The 17,696-nt window shown below is 40.8% G+C and overlaps 1 protein-coding gene across 1 annotated transcript; it reads right to left on the minus strand.

The window, feature by feature from the left end:
* Window positions 1-972: 972 nt before the first annotated feature.
* Window positions 973-6,288, minus strand: angptl2b (angiopoietin-like 2b). Its single transcript, XM_053325254.1, has 4 exons — window positions 5,373-6,288; window positions 3,030-3,223; window positions 1,920-2,190; window positions 973-1,822 (listed from the first exon to the last, which is right to left on the minus strand). Exons 1-4 carry the CDS (start codon window positions 6,286-6,288, stop codon window positions 1,623-1,625), a joined length of 1,581 nt encoding a protein of 526 aa, XP_053181229.1. The 3' UTR covers window positions 973-1,622.
* Between the last annotated feature and the right edge of the window lie 11,408 nt (window positions 6,289-17,696).

Consider the following 17,696-nt stretch of genomic DNA (forward strand, 5'->3'; position numbering starts at 1 on the left):
AAACATACATATGAATATTTCCAAACTGTGGAAAGTATAAAAACAGGTTTACTTACACCACGTTGCCAGTAATGACAGAGGGCCAACAGTCACAACCTAAAGCTGATTAGCTCTGACAGCTGGCACCAATGCCACACACGTTGTGTCAATGCTACACTGCCCTCTGTACCCTGTAAGTGTCATTTGGTTAATAATGTCACTTTCAGTACAACATTGGCATTATTTTAAAGACCATTAATATGACGACTTAACATTAGCCAAAAGTCATCACAGTTTCTTGGCAGGTGATATTTAATTGTAATTGCACTGTCAAATGACCTTACTACTCTGAGTAATGTCCTCAGAGTAAAATGGTTGAAATACAGCATTCACATCAGCCCCAGCTGTACTTTGCGTTTAGTGCTAATTAATTGTGAGCACATTGCCATTTCTAACAGCAGCATTTAATGTGCCTGAGCACAGTGTCAGAGAGTTGCTAGTGGAGCTGTAGACATATTTTACACTATGTCCACATGGCTAATGTCAAGATGTTTTCACAGAGATCTGTGTCAACTGTTTATTGAAATCCAAACATGACGTGCAGTTCAAAGCACTCATAAAGTTAATTATTTCCATTTCCTTTATATATTTCTGTTAATATTGTGTCAGTGTAGAAAGTATTTCAAAGTTACCATAGTGGCAGTTGTTGTGTTAATTAGAGGCACATAGGAAGGGAGGAGGCATTAGCTGTACATATTTTATTGCAACTTAATAATGACAGAATAGGTTTTTAATACATTATATTACAAATATCTTATGTACAAACGCAATGTGTTGGATCTATTGACATCAACAAACCACTAAATTTATACAGTAAATACAGTGCTTGATTCATACAAGCAAATTGGTAGATACCTGTTAAAGCAATTGATGATTTTAAAACAAGTACTTAAAAAACAACAAAACAGGACTTTGAAAAGAGTTTATCTCCTCAAAACTTTGGTAGAGTGTTGCATAAACAGACAAACACTTCATAGTTCAAGTCAGGTAATGATATTGACATTAACTATTTGTTTTTGCAAAACTCTGGGTTTTATGTTAGAAAAGAAAATGGCATTATTGTGTACAGTATATTTTGTTATAATAGACCAGAATATCAACCCTGTATCAAGCCTGCAAGTGTTCCTATAAATTGCACATTTTGAAAAAATGTATTTAGAATGAAATTAAAAGACAGTCACTGGATACATTTCCTGTGTCATCGTCATTTGCTTGTTACTGCAAAGTACTACACATACAGTATATACTAAATATATATTGTAGGGTTCCTATCTCAAAGCTACATAACTGAATTATTGTAATCAGTCCTTTTCATGTCAAATTAAAATCTCACACAGATCAAAATAAGGCACTGTCCGTACCCAGAGACAGTGTACACAACTCCTGAGCAATGAGCACATCTTTACTGACTCATACAAGGGAAAATGGTACAGACAACTAAATAACAGTGCACAAATTCTTTGAATTGTCAGGAGGTACCAAAATATTGGCCTGATGTTTTGATATTGCACTTTCACCTGGCTTGATAGGTGGTGATGACATGGAATTGAGAACCTGTAAAGTTTTGTTTGGTTTTGTGATGCCTAGTGGAAAGTGTTTGGGTTTGGACGGATCATCATGACCACTTTCTTTAGCGAATAGGCTCCTCCTCTGAACTCAGCCCAGTAGACTCCATCTTGGTAGCGGCTACGATAGTGTCCTCCTCTGTACCAAACTCCATTCAAGTTAGAGTGGGCACAGGAGTTGTACCACCAGCCTCCTTTCTGGTAGTGGGCGCAGTTACCTAGAAAGATTGAAGGAAAAAAAAACAGTGTTAAAACCATAATTTGCTTTTAGGTTTCAGAAATAATTTTGATACTTTGTAACGTTATGATTTCTACCTGTATAGGCATCATGATCTCTGTCCAGTGTTGTGAACTGTTTGCCATTATGCCAGGTGAGGGAGTCGCCGGCGTTGCCATGGTAACGACCCACCCGTAGCTTGTAGAAGTCAGCTTCAGGTTCCACTCTAAAGCTGGCATACTCAGCAAACACCTTCCTGCCAGACCAGTCCTCCAGCGTGATGAGCAGTTTGTAATTTGCTTGGTTAGTCAGCCAGTAGATATTTTCCAGACCTAGCCAATACTCGCCGTCAATATTGCCAAAGCCTTGCTGTGAAGTGCAGTTAGAAGAAAGAAAACATTATCAGTACGATTAAGAAATGCTCTTTGAAAAGCTTTGAACATTTAGTTTGGATGTCTGGAGGATGATTCAGGGTCATTGGTCATAATCTGGAGATAATTATGAGTTTAGCTCTTCTGTGGTGTTGTTTATCGTCAAGGAACATTATAATAAATGGACCCTCTGAGTCAAGTTTACGGCTAGCATCGGGTGTCCAGATTTCCACTATTATTTTGTTATTGAAAACACAGCAGGACACATTGCATATAGTATGAAATCCGTCATACTAGATGCTGTCTTACCGCTTTGTTATGGCTTTGGTCATACTTATGTTGGTTTGTGGTATTCCCTAGCATACACATGCTTTGAATCATGGAAACACCCCTTATGATGAGCATACAAGTATAATTTCAGATCTCGTGGTTAAAAGGTTTTCGTAACAGTCTTGGCAAGATCTCTCTTGTTGCCCCAAGCTAAGATTTAATCAGGACCCTTGTGAATTGTTGGCAAACAGTCACCTTTTGACACAATATTCAGAAAATAAGGTCATTTTTTGTGAACATCAGAAATGCTTGCACAACCAACTCTTGTGACATTTAAGTCCAATATTACCATTTTTATGAGAAGCCACTTCACAAAGACCAACAGATGCAGCTGGAATTAATGAGTCATAAGGCTGTGGCACTGTCAAAAGCAGGTACTGCTTTAGACACTTTGAAAACTACCTATTCATTACTTGTTCACATCTGGTCAGTGTCAAAACAGCCTACATAACCCATCAGCTTCCCTCCAAACTATGAAGTCCTTGATTTGGTGTGAAGTTGTCGCACCTTGTACGTCTCCCAGTTCCTGAAAAAGTTGACAGAGCCGTCTATCCTCCTCTGGATCACGGTCCATCCACCTGGGTCATGTCTCTGGTCACACCACACCTGCATAAGTCGGTTGGCATTCTCTGGCTTCACCAGGTACATGCCGCTGTTAGTGTGGCCATCTTCTAGAGCTTGCAGACAATCCTTAAAAGGACCTGAGAAGAAATATGGACAATTCTGTCCATTAAACCCCTGCTATGTCATTTTAGTACAACATTGTCTCAAAAATGAACAAAGGGAAACGATACCACAAAGAGTTTTTATACTCTGACATAGGGAATCCCATTTTTCAACTGGAGCGCTTCTCATTTTAACAGTAAAATTGACTTTGGCTGCTCCTCTCAGAAGGGAAATGGCTGCAGGCTGTGCAGCCAAAAGAAACACTGGCATGAGGGCAAAGGGAATCCTGACTATTGAATGATGAAACAGTAGCAGAACCTTTCGATCATCTGTAATGCTAGGCAGTGCAGAGCTATTATTTTACTTCTTTCACTTAAGTTTCTATGTTTTGTATTAGACAGACACATCATTTCCATCTAGGCCTTAGACCATGTTTTAAAAAGTGGATTGCCGGAACTAAATTAATTTAAGAACAGCTTGTAAAATCTTGCATTCAGCTGCACTTCTTTGCCAGGAAGTTTGCTCGAATTTTTTTCATGTGAGGTAACATAAAAGCCTCAACTGTATGTTTAGAAAGATGTGTTATCTCTTTACAGCTGAAAAAAAGACCCAGATGGACAGTTTGTCTGCGAAGAGTGATGTTAACTATGAAATAAAGCAGCATCAGCACTTTAGCATTCAACAGCAGTAAAATTCATGCTTCAAGTGTTTTGTAGGTTCTGTGCACGGTCAGATTGTTTTATTGGATTTTATGGTGCAAATCAGTGAAAACTAATGTTCCTCTGTGACATTATGATTGCGCCTAAATTTCTGAACCCAATAGATATGGAAAAACAATAATGGGGCAACTGGCTCCCCTGCTTCAATTGGCTGTGAAAGTGTTTAAGTTCTCAAGATTTCACATGTGTGCTTTGCCAGTTGGCTCAGTGTACAAAGTGCTTGAACACAATGGAGACAAATGGAAAAAAGAATACATTAGGGGGTCACATAAAGGCACAGAGATGAGGAGCATCAACAGTTTGCAAGAGAAATTCTGAAAATTACAGAGGAGGTATATGGAAGACATTGCACCTTAGTTATTATACATATATTAAAAAGGTCTTGCTTAGCTGACAATCCAAGCGTATAACAATAAAATGTTTTAATTATGTGAACAGTAAGATGTTCTTCTGTTGGTAACAATGTTGTTTTTGGTTTTAGTAAATTATTCAGAGGTGATATCTGTCTCTGCACACTTTCAGCCATCAATTTGCTCTCAGGAATGTCTCTGTTGAGCAGATACAAGCCAGAGAGCTGCCCTGCCCTGTTCTGCCTGATAAAGTCTGCTGCTTTGGTGGAACATATGACTGATTCTTGCCTGGTGCAACTGGAACAAATGACATCATTGACTTGCGGTATCTCTTACTGTTCGTATTTTACCCCATCCCCCCACCCGTCTCTTTCTGTTGCTCATTCCTGTCACGTTTCTTTCTTCTTTCCTCTATCCCTGCCTTGTGTGAAGTTCTTTATTCATGTTAAGGGTTTATATAACTTTTGGGGTGTTAGTTGCATGGCTGTGGGCAGGAAATTACTTGCCTCCTTTCAAACATTCCATACAAAGGCTACCGTTCACATGTAGCCTAGTGAAAATGGCAAGCAATCACACAAAATGTCAATGGAAAAACCCTTTTAAGTAGTCATGTTGAATGGTTTGGAATGGTCTTTTTTTCCATCATTTTAAAACAGGCATCTTCTAATGAAAGGGAATGGCAATAGACTATTCATTAGAGCTGATACCGCAAAAACAGGCTTCATATCAGTTTTTATACTCAACTAACGTGTTCGAGACACCTTTGGGCTTGGATCCAATTATCCATTTAGGCAAATGTATTTACCCTGGTAATAAGCTTTGTGTTTTTGTGTGTGGTGGCTCATGGCAATTAGATGATATGCATCTCAAAAGGCTGTAGACAACAGCATTTCTGTGCTCACCGAGAGCTGTTTGGGAGTGTTTGGGACTTGTGTGAGACTTTTTAGATTTGCTATGACAAGAAGAATTTGTGCTTGGTGTTGTCGTGTGATTAATGATTAAGAAGTTCAAAATATACAGTAGCTACTTCAAACACACAATACTTTGTTTGTGACCAGGATTTGGAAAGAATGCATCAAAAATAGAAAGAGAGAAATGGTCTTTGTTAGACTCACCAGAGGGTTTATCTGTGGTGGATGGGCTGTGTGTGCCAGCAGGCATTGTTGGAAGGACAGGCGGTAGAGACTTCTGGTCACTCTGGATCTCGTTGCTGATTGGGTTGTTAGCACGTGGAAGGACTGGTGGCTGGTAAGGCCTGTTGATAGGTGGTGATGGTGGAGGTGGAGGCTGAGGCCGGGGCTGGGGCTGGGGCTGGGGCTGGGGTCTGGGTTGGGGCTGGGGAACAGGGACATGACGGGGGGGAGGACGACTCTGGCACTGCTCTTCCAACAGAACAATAAGAGCTGATTGGTTAGTGGCCAGAGAGGCCAGGTGCAGATATTTGTGCTCTAGGTCTTTGTATCGACTGGTAAGCAGTTGCATCTCAGAGGTTTGGTTCAGGATCTTGTTCTCCATCTGAGCCAATTCTAGGGCATTGTCTCTCTTCCTGATGATCTCATGGAGCAGCTGCATGTATAGCTGGGTGACTCTGGAGTTCATATTTCGGCTCTCCTTCCTCAGAAGCTTGACCTCATTGACAATGCCTCCATCCACCTCTACCAATTGCTGAAGGGTCTCAATCTGCCTCTTCTGCTTCTGTAGCTCCACGTTTAGCAGCTCTAACTCCTGCTTGTTGACCCGATTCTCCAGCATGGCCTCAGGCTCCTTGGAGTTGACACAGATAGCCCCTGTCACTCTTTGTTGAGGCACAATGAAAGTGTATGAGCACTTGTCCTGCGGCTGGTCAGGTGGAGCACGTTTGCTCCTTCTTGCATAGATAAACTCTTTTTCTAGACCATCGCTACTATCAATTTCTTGGGCCCTTTCCCTGCCGTGGCTGCTGTCGGATGGACTCCCTTGAGTCTGCTGGACACCACAGACCAGTCCATAAGCAAGAAGGAGCCCCAGCAGGACCATTGAACGGGGCTCCATGACTATGTCCAACTCTCCAAAGCCTGACGACAATGGGGAAGAAAATGAACAACATGATTGTTTTGTAGAGAAAAGACTGTTACCACTCACTCACTCTTTTGAATGAGCATGCTTTAACGTATTTGACGCTCATTATTATAGTTGTGAGCCCTCAGGATTAGGCCGCACACTCATTTTGACAGGACATCAATGGAGTCCTTCACATCTATGCTGATTGAGACCAGAAACAGGCTGCCCATCAGGGTACACTAGTACTATACTCCATTACCTTTCATGATCAGGCAGGCACAGAAGCCCAAAGCATACACATCTCAACCTAAGCACGTCTGCAGGCCATTAAAGCTCCGAAAATATGGGCTACTGAATAAGATTAGATCTGAAGGGAAATTGCCCACTTGCCCTGCTGTGCGCCCCAGTGGTTGCTGTGACTTTCCATGATAGGAAACGCATTATATTCATGTGTATAAATCAAGAATCTAATGGTCGGTACACTGTTGATACTGCATCATTACTGGCATGAGCTGTTTTGTGCTGGCACTGCTGTTTTCCCAGTAGCTTTTATGTGTAACTTACCAAAAAACATCTGGCCTTTATCCTAGTTTGTTTAAATCCATTTTCTACTATCAAATGTACACAGTACATGAAGTACATGATGTTTTAAAGCTACTAATCCCCTTAGTGCCCTAAAGAAAAATATTTCTTTTGTCTAATGATGTGCTGATCTCTTTAGCCAGATAGATTGGTCTTAGGGGAGTGTGTTTAGCTTAGTTTGTGGTCCTGGCTCGTGTTCTCTTTGGGTGACTGCCACTACTAATGCTTGATACACAGAAACACTCCTATCTGCTTGCTTCTGCAGGCCCTGACATCTTTGCTTATGGAAAATTTGAGACACTAGCAGATGATGCTATTCATGGAACTGTTCTAAATATCGATCGTGTTGCATCAGTCCTGTCCAATAACCCTTACCAAAAGAGGGAAATAAGTTACATTTAGAACCTGAGAGACTATTAGTCATAATTTATTTTTATAGCCTTTTTGAATTTGTCCGCTTCTGTTTTCAATGTTTGACTAAAGGCTCACTTAACCACCTAATAATCTGATTCGGAACATTACATAACATCACCCATGTAATTATGAATTTGTGATAACATCTGATATATTGCCTGTTTAGCTCAGTCTGTTTGCTTTCTCCATAAATGTCTCTTCATGCAGAGCCTTTAACTTTCCTTAGAAGTAAATGAAAATTAGATGCTTAGCTGTTTGCCCTACAATCCAAAGTGTAGACATTTTTATTAGAAAAATAAGTGGAGGCAGTTTTTGGAGATGATGTGCTGTTATTAGAAGTGGAGGAGATGCCACTGAGGAGAGCGTGAGGAGAATGTAACTCCTGTGTAAGGATAACAAGGCCTTGAACTCCCGGGGCACCTTAATTGAAAGCCGCTGCATATTGGATTACAGAGGGGTCCTGTGTAACACCTCCCCAGAGTCAGAAGGGGCCTGTCTAATCAGAAAGCATTATGGAGAGGCCTATATTGGCTTGGGTTTGAAGAGACTGGGATTGCCCGTGTACCCCCCTCCTACATTTGGTATAGCTCATCTCTGTGTGTAAGATAACCTACCAAACTGTGTTCAACAAAAATTGGAAAGAGAGCAGAACTGTTTTTGTCTTGTTAATCTGGGCGTGTTGCCAGCGCATTAGGTTGGAGACATGGAGAAGAGAAATGCAGCGCTCTCCAAGAACATGACCCTTGGTACATTCGACCCTACTGGTTTTATCTGTCTAGAATAGAATGTATAAACACCTTCGTACTGGAAAAAAAAAACTATTGCGCCATTCTCTTGTGTAACGAGTCAGTCTTGATATTGATATAATCGTTTACCTTTCCAACAAAAAAAATTAATACATTAAAGAAGAATGTAACGTTTATCTTTTTTTAAAAAGCCTCAAAGAAAAGTGTAGTTTCTGTTTCATTTACCATGAATCTGTCTTCTCGCAGTAAAGTATGAGGTCTTTCATAGTACTAATCCCACTAACAAAGCCTGGCTGTATGACGCCACCTCTGCAAATGCTGATTGATGTGAATGGGGGATCATAAACATTCTTTCCACAATGCGAGAAAGAGAACTTTTTCTCAATTTTCACTAAAAATAATTTTACAACTTTATAGAGTCCCAGAGGAATCAGGAATAGCTTACAAGTAAGCCCATACCAAGATAGTAGAGCAGCCCAGAGCCTGTCCCTTGTAATGTGCTGATGACTGTATTTGGCTAGTGGCTCCTGCGGTTTCTCCCCCTGGAACATGAGCTCTGTCTCTGAGAAATGCCGTGTGATTTGCCCCTGCTGCTGCGGCGGAGTCCCATGTTGGACGTCGTTAGCCCGGAATCTCCTCCTCTAGGCTTTGCTACACTTCAAAGCTGAGGGGAAAATGTTTGCTGCTTGTGATGAAATGTGTGTTTGTGTGAGTGTATGCGGTATGTGCATGTCTGTGAGTGTTTTTCAGTTAATGCATGTTTTCAAGTAACAACACTTGTTGGGCTCAGATCAGTCCCAGGGACCGGAGAGAGTCCCATCTGCCCCGACAGAGACAGCCTGTTATTAACCCATCCGCAGTCTGCCAGAGGGAACAACAGAGGATCTCCTCCTCCTTTTTCGCTGTTAACAGCCCTCACAGCTCATTATTGTTCAAACATCAGTTCACTTTAACAGGCTGCTATTGACTCGCCAATAGTGGCAATGATTAACTGGTGTTGAGAAGTGTCATATACGTCTACACTGCTCAGGGACTAAAGACGAATGACAGAACTGCAGTGAATAACCACTCGATCCTAATTTGATTGGCAGCTCCCCTTGAGTAATTCCTTCAAGTCTGCTTCACACTAAAATGTTTTGTTTTGGTTTTACTGTCTTCAGGTGGTAAGTCTGTGTTTACACGACTCTTTTACTCAATGTTAAATCAAGTGTGATCAGTGGGTGCTGCGGTTAGGTCAGTGTGCCTCTGACCAGTGCCTGCGCTCCAGCCTTTTGGTAATGCTCAGCACATATTAATTAGAAGGTGGGCAGCCTCACTCAGACTGGTTGATGTCTCTCACCCCAGCCCCTCTCATTTCAGCATGAGCATGGCATTCCTCACATTCTTCGTCACCTCATTAGAGTGAGCTGCCATACACACATGTAGAGTCAATGGCAGTGGCAGACGGGAGGGAGCTAGACCTTCTAGATGCAGGACCACCACATCCCTTATCCCCGCCGTACCTACAAGCCATGCTGCATCTACGGAGTAGTGACCCATTTCATTTGCGGTGTCCTACTTTCTGTTTGAATGCTTCGTAATCACATCATCATCATCTGCAATTGGAGATCACAACATAACTACACAACACCTCATTTGTCAGTAGCCGAAAAGATGCGGACACTTTTCTGGACAGCTTTGTACTGCATCTTCAAATTAGCATCAACTCTGCTGAGAACCGGCTGAGTCTCCTGCATGATACCCAATATCTGTTAGATCAGAGTCAAATTCAATTTGCTCAAGGTAATCTTCATTATTGCATTACCTTGAGATTGACCTAATTTTTTCTTCAACTATGTTATCCCCGTAAGTGCTTAACATGACATTTAGAACATGATTAACCTCAACTACCTGTTCAGTTTGATGGTAAAGGACAGTAATTGTTTTGTCTGTCCACAGAGCAGGAGAGTTCAGGTTTTAGTTCAATTCTAGGTTTTGTCTTGTGTCTCCTGCCTCTTGGTGCGTTCTTCCGTACCCCACTCATGATCTGAGTCTGACAGGGAAGGCAGGGGGTCTCATGAATTGTTTCGATAAGTTCCAGCATTCTACCTCAAAGCCCCCTTATCCAAACACTACCCTGGCAACAGAAACAAAGACAGGATTCAAAGTGCCTGCTTCCCTGTCCTCTTGAGCCCAGGGGAACATCCTGAAGCTGGAGACTGCTCGACATAGTCAGGTTATCGTGTTCGTTTTTTTAGAAGTGGATGTTGCTTTTAAGATATTAAAAAATAAAAATCTTATCTCAGCATGTATAACACAAAGCTTCTGTTGTTATCATCTTCTACACTCCTTCTTCACTGCCCACGTGCCTTTTTACATCTTTAGGGTCTTGGGTTTTGACAAGATGAGTGTTCTTTATCAGTAGTGAAGAAGCACTTAGTGTTGAGAGCCCGCTCTCCAGCATCCCCCTGCGCTGAATTAACCCCCCCTGACCAAGTCTTTCAGAGTCATCCATCTGGTTAGTCATCAGCATGTAAGAGTAACCCTTTGTTACCAAACAGTGAGTCAGATAATAGATGCCGTATGATGTCTGCTGTATTTCAGATGAGACATGATGTGAAGTGCAGCAGATTGAAAGATACCAGATGGTACCTGATACAGTAGAAATGTCATTGACTGACTTACTCTAAGATCACTTATCAATTATCAGACCAAGAAAGGTCATCATTTGTTTTGTACGAGTTACAAAAATGCACAATTGATGAATGCAGAGTTAAGTAGTGTGATATATTACACTACTTAACCCTGCATTGATCAATTGTGTATGGAAAGTGTATTAATGTGCTCTGTCCTTGTTAATAAACTAACAAATAATACAGTGAAGTCAAAAGTTGCACGGTTCTTACGAGATAACTGCAGAGTATTGACGAGGCTCCCTCAGTTGCCTTGTCCTCCTACAGCAGAGTTGATTGAAGTTTCTCCAGGTAGAAAGTCATCCCAAGTCTGACGGCTGCACCCTGACTTCCTCCTCTCTGCCCGTCTAGTTAAGCACTCTTTGTCACCTTTAGTCCATTCCAACAGTGCAGAGGTAAAGGTGTTTTAAAGCCTATGATTAAAAGACTCAGTCATTAGCCCGACAGAAGCTCAACTTGTCAGAAACTCCTCAGTAAACATTCAGGAGATTGTTCCAAAAAATCCAATTTGGAAAAAAAAGTACTAGTAACTTTAGTTAGATGTTGGAGGTAGTTTCCTGATAAAGTGGTGAGAGTCCAGGGCAGGTTGTGTACTGCCTGTGGCCCGTTAGGAGTAGACTGTCACTTTTTTGTGGGCTGAATCCATCACTTCTGCCTCACAGCTCTAAGAGGCTGTCTCTCTCAACTGCACCTCTCTCACTCTCTCTCTCCCCCTCCTTGGTGCTTTTAAATGATGAAAAATCCTCCTAGCAGTGTTTCAGTAGGCAGACAAATTGAGCTCAGGGCCTCCCCCTCTCCCTTAAAATGAACACATTCTTGTTTAAAGCAACAGCCTTCTTTCTCCACCCCTCCTCCCCATGGCACAAAAGAGATCCACAAGCATGCACAAACCAGGCTCAACACACACACACACACACACACACACACTGCTCAAATTTCCAACCCCCTGCCCCCTGGCCACTGGTTCACCACCACCATCACTATTTCTGGCTGGGACTGCATGGTTCTGCTGCTGGCAGACGGCAGTGATGTTACACTGATCAGACCCTAATTAGGCGTGAAAGAACACTTGTCCCAAAAGGGACGGAAGGAGGCTGACAGATAGGAAGCAGATTCAGGTGTTTGACTTAGACCAGGTCTGTGTGAGCAACTGTTGACCCTGGTTTATAGCCTGAGGGTGAGATGTCTCTTGCCAGATCTGTCTGTGTAAAGCAGCACACGTAAACTACACTTTGAGGGGTGATAAATATGTAATTACTTCAAAGGCAGCTCTGTACTCACTTGAGTCCATGTGGCATTAGATAAACAGATATGAAACACGTTGTCATCTCAGAGTGTGGACAATGCTCTATAAATTTCTCAAACTAAGCCTTGGCTTTGGATACTGTTGCCTTGGCAGTTGGCTGTTACTTTGTGTTGTCGTTCTGTTTTCAGTGCCCAGCCAATAATGTTATCATTTGGTTTTCTTTTTCCACTCAGGTTATTTAGTATTCAGTACACGCACTGACTGCTGATACGTGAGAAAAGCAAACTAGACACTTGTTTCTTGTGTTGTATGACTAATGTATTCCCCTTCTTTAGCCCTATTCTCATTAAGGGGTCGCACACACTTTTTTCAACGCTTTTTTTCTTCAGCCAGATACACGAAACTCTTCCTCTCACTGTCTTGAGGTCACCTCCTTGTTTTCCAGTGCGCAAGTGTGGAATGTGTCTACAGATGTAAACCCACAATTATAGCACGTACAGAAGCGTGTGCGCATCTGCTGTCCGTGTGTAAGTCTGCAGATGTTTGCGTGCGTAGATGTGGCAACCATGAGTTGGAGTGTCTGTAGCAATGCTAGCAGCCCTGTGAGGCCGTAATTACGTACTATAGTGCTTTGAGTTAAATGCTAATGTCAGGATACTCATATGATCACATTGACAGTGCAAAGCAGATATAATGTTTACTATCAACATTCGCTCATTAGCATAAAACACAAAGTGCAGCTGAGGTAGATGCGAAAGTCGTTAGTTTTGCAGGCATTTGGTCTCAGTCTCTTCGAAACTTGATGATGCATCTCATGGACATTGACACGATATAATAGCATTATAAACCAAAGTATTACTCAAAGTGAAATTTTGACCTGATGGTGGCACTACATCAAAAGCCAGGGGATCACTACAGTGATTACTATGTAACATGAGGGGAATAAGACTGTCTGTACCAATTTATCCAACAGTTGATGAGGCGTTTCACTCAAAACGAAAAGTCAACGTCATGATGGCACTTGAGAAAAAGTCAGACGGCACCTTGAATGTCCAGTTGATGAGATATTTCAGTTGGGAAGTTACGGACCCAACCAACTGACAGATCCACTGATTGCATCCCTTGAGCCACAGTGCTAGCCAGGCAAAAAATCAGGCAGCTTGTCAAGCTACACTTTATCATTAAGTATATCTCAAAAGATTGTGCCAGCAGTCACGTCAGTGTTTTATTGTGGCCTTGTGTTTTATGAAATTTAATAAAATGTTTGGCTATGGAGGTGGTTTCGCAATGAACAGGATGTGCGATGCTCCCCTCTGGTGTGTAAACATTAAATATGTTACAGATGGTGACTAACTTTTATGTGTGTTAACTATAAACGCTTAAAGTGTTGGGATGTACTGAATAAAAACTCAGAGAGGAAGGGGGGGGGGGGGGCGGGTAAAACATGAATGAGAATAAGTTATATGTCCCTGTTTACTGCACCATTCATTTACTGTGTGCCACATTTCAGTTTTATCACTTTGATGAAGGTGTGAAAAGCAATTACCTGATTAGCCATGTATTTAGCGGTTAAAAGGCAACTTCAAATTTCCAAATGAAATGCAGAGCACGTCCACGTGTCAATAGTGTAAGTCTCACAGTGTGCAACTATTGATTATCACAGTCAGTGTACAATATACAATTCCCAATAAGCATTTCCAAGTATAGTATTTCTCTTAAAATCCAGGTTCCTACTGTTTGTATTCATGTGTTTTATGAAGGAATTCCCCAATAATGAAACATCTTCCACTTAATTTCCTTGCACTATTAACAATGTTGTGAGACTACTTGTAGCATTTAACCTCCCTGTTGGAAGTTGCTGGAAAATCCTCAGGGCGTAATGTCAAATATTATACTAGAAAGTGCTGACCATGCAAAAAAATACAGTGGAAACAGCTGACTGTAGTCTTAATGAATGAAATGTCTCTAATGAAGAGCCTCATCAGTTCAGTAAACATAGCCTTTAGGGTTATTACATGAAGGAATATATTGGTTGCACATATTCGTCTATGATTTCTTTGTTCAGACCACGTGCTGTCCAATTTTTGAAGGCCACTGATTTCTTCCACGTTTGATTCCCTTTCTTCCAAAAATGAATGGAACTGTCTAAATGTTTCCCCTGATGACACAGCGAAAACGTACAACCAGGTTTATGAGACAAAGTTCCTGGCAGCAGATCTGGGAGCAGAAAGAACTGGATCAATTTATTTCATAATATCCGAGACTGAGCCAGACTGAAGGAGCAGTCACATATTTGGCAAGTTAATCTCTTAAAGAGACTTTGATCAAAGCAACCTTAACTCCTATGCATCACATGTTATACTGAGCTGATACAGTATTATTCAATTGGTCATACTACTATTCTGCTCTTTCCTCTCTTAAATGACAACTGCAGCTGACTTTGCGGCTAACTGGTGAGTAGCGCTCTTACTCAGCGACCGGGAAGCCGAGCTGCTTTTGAACGTTGTTGAGTGTTTGAGTGACTCATTGGGTCTCATCCAAAACCACGGTGTTGGTGCAGTGATTAGTTCTCTTTCCATCTCTAATCCTCAGCAGGTGGAGGAACATAGGATCATAAAAATGTCAAGGGGAAAATGTTACTCCCATATTGAAATAGTAACCAATCAATGCATTTTAAAGCTGCTTGCACCACGAGGGAGAGCTCATGGAAAGTGGCTCCATGTTGGAAATGTTTCACAGATGGGCTTCTAAGTTGGTGAATGAATGAGCATGTTGAGAAAGGTATCTGGTTGTTTGCCAGTAAAGCTGGCTCATTGTTTATTGATGGTATTTATTCTGATACTATTTACTGTCACCTATTCAGGGATAACCAGACCAAACTATTAAGTAAAATGTCAAATGTATTAAATTTAAATGTATGCGTAGTTTGTAATATGAACTGATATGAGTAATACTAGAATATACATCTTCATGCAGAAACTTGCATGTACATTTAAACAAGCTCACACAGTGGGTTAAGATCATCTGTGACCCTGGAGCACCTTTTTATATCAAACACAGCTTTTTTATAGATCAGGGCAACATTTAACAGTTAATATAAGTGTTTAAACTATTAACAAATTAATACAATAGCGTTGTAACCTGCAGCTTATGATTCTTTCTGATGTTGATATTGTTCATTAGAACAGCTGTGGTTGAAAGAGTACTGCAATTACTTACTCAAATAGAAATACTATCAGGTAGAAAACAATTGTAATAGTGTGTATACTGTAGAAAGCAGGAGCACTTTAAACAGCCCAGACATTTTCCCATGAGCAGATGTTCAGCAACAACATACTTCCTTCACAGCTGGAAGGAAATGACCTGACATTGTAGTTTTTATTAGTTTTCAAGGCAACCCGACATATGTAACCTTCTGTATGAAGTGCTATAAGCTAATAACTAACATCAGCATGTTTACATGTTCATCATGATGGTGTAAACATGTTGATCTGCACTTACAATGTTTACAATGTTCAGGATCTTAGTTTAGTGTGTCAGACTCAGCATGCAGACTATTATATATTGAGCAAACATCTTCTTGAAAGCATTAATATCTATAGAACTTAGATAGAAAGCACGAAAGCATGGCGGTACAGTCTATGTTGATACAAAATATGTAGTAAGCTCTTATCTTAAATCATTCAACTCTGCAACTGTGTTCATACAGTATTTTTAAATATTACAAGTTGAATAAGCAGAAAAACATAATGAACTGTACCTTCAATAGGACAAACGGGATTCGCCAGAGAGATAACGAAGTATTATAAAATCATAAAAGTAATTAAGTTAAATAAGCCTGATCAGAATTAGGTACATAGTAAGAAATATGAATAGAGATATTCAGCAAATCACAGTTTACCATCCCTGACCCTTATCATGTTGAAGTTAGAGAGACAAATGAAGGTATGAATTAAAAATAAAGTAGCCCAAGTCATGATGTGTAGTCTAATATGGATTAAGTACTATTACCTCTTCATAATGCTGGACCTAAAGGTGTCCTGTGAGTTTTCCTGTAACAAAGTTTCTCTTATATTCCCTTTTACTCACCAAAACACATTGTGAGTATCCCAAATCTGCTTTTCTATCGCACATTTGTTGAAAAATTTGAACATTGCAGTGTTTGCCTGCAGTATTGTTCTTCTCTGCCATGTACTGGCTATCATAACTTCTCATACTACTAAAGCTTTAAATCACTTTTATTCAGCCCACTGTGTGTCCATGATAATACAATTGTGTTTTGGTTGTCAGTGGGTATCGAATATTAGTGCGTAACTGCGTGAGGCCACCGTAGTGACCTATGTTTAAACACAGCTATGTACAAGTCCTGCATGTCTCCCTGTCTGCCAGCCATGATGGATGGTTCTCTGGTGACCTATATTGACCTTACCACCCTTGGCCTACTGTTGCGTGTTGTTTGTTTTGCATGTTTGATTGACAAGCCTCCTCCGAAATGTGAAATCACATTTGTAAATTGTTGCTGTAACTGGCCGGCATTTATTCTGTGTGGCTATATAATGAATCTCATAGTACTGTAAAAAATAATCAATATGTTAATATTTTCCTCTGTGATGTGGCATGGAAAGAGCTAGTTTAATTATTCCATGGCCTTGCTGTGTAGGACTCACTGTGCTAAACCTACAAGGACTGTTCTGTTGGGAGGAAAATTTTTAGTTTTATGATCTGAGTGGAAAGAATGGGACTGGCTCAGGATTTTGTCAAGCTCACCCCAACTGTTGCTGAAACCACCAAATGAGACCAGTAAATATGGAACGTGTGAGAATTTAGAGGAACAGGATTTCATTCAGACTCCATTAGTCTGATGTTGAAAGCATGAGCAGCCTGTGTGGCCCCCTCTGAAATTCTCACAATGTAAATCATAAACTGATTTCAACAAGTTATCACTAATAGTGCTGGATCTGCAAACAGCATTAAGCAGATTTGGCCACATATGCATTACGTGACCAACCTGTATTTGTGGAAATACTACGTTCGTCCTTTTGCAGCTTGTTTATTAACACGCATTAAACCTTCAATCAGCTCAGTATCCTACATATATTACATTTGACATCATGCATTGTAGCAAGGAATTTAAAGATCAAGGATACAATACCTATTTGTCAGGAATGCAAAAGATTTACTTCATGGTTTTCCAGACATGTTTTACAAGAGGGCCCTCTTTACATCATTTGGAAAGAATCCAAAGGAAAACCTCACTAGGTAAAGGCTTCTCAACAGGTGCTGTGATTTGGGATCCATGGAAGCAGGAGAGAACAACAAATAAAGGCCAGTTTCATATAGGAAATACTTCTATATGGGTATTACACATGACTGAATTTCAAGGGGTGAAAGTCTGATGGCCTGCCATAGACTCATGAGGAGTGAGTAGTAATACTTGAGAGTTTTCATGGTAAACATATATAGCTCAATCATCAGGAGGGCTGTCAGTAGTAGAGTTCAGGTTTCAGAAAACTCAGCTCTCGTTGAAGTTTGTGACTCTCTGTGTGGATTATGTCAGCGGCATATTTGACCTACTTTTTCTGCTCAATGACCATTGCTTGTGGGAATACAAAGGAGTCCCTACAAAACTGTTTAACTGTAGCGACTACTGTGTATTACACATGCAATGCAACATGTACTGCTTACTACTGTGATACAAATACATGCATTTACAGTGCCAGCAGAGCATCCTTATCAGAG

Source organism: Scomber japonicus, chromosome 9 (genome assembly GCF_027409825.1).
Source record: "Scomber japonicus isolate fScoJap1 chromosome 9, fScoJap1.pri, whole genome shotgun sequence".
NCBI lineage: Eukaryota > Metazoa > Chordata > Actinopteri > Scombriformes > Scombridae > Scomber > Scomber japonicus.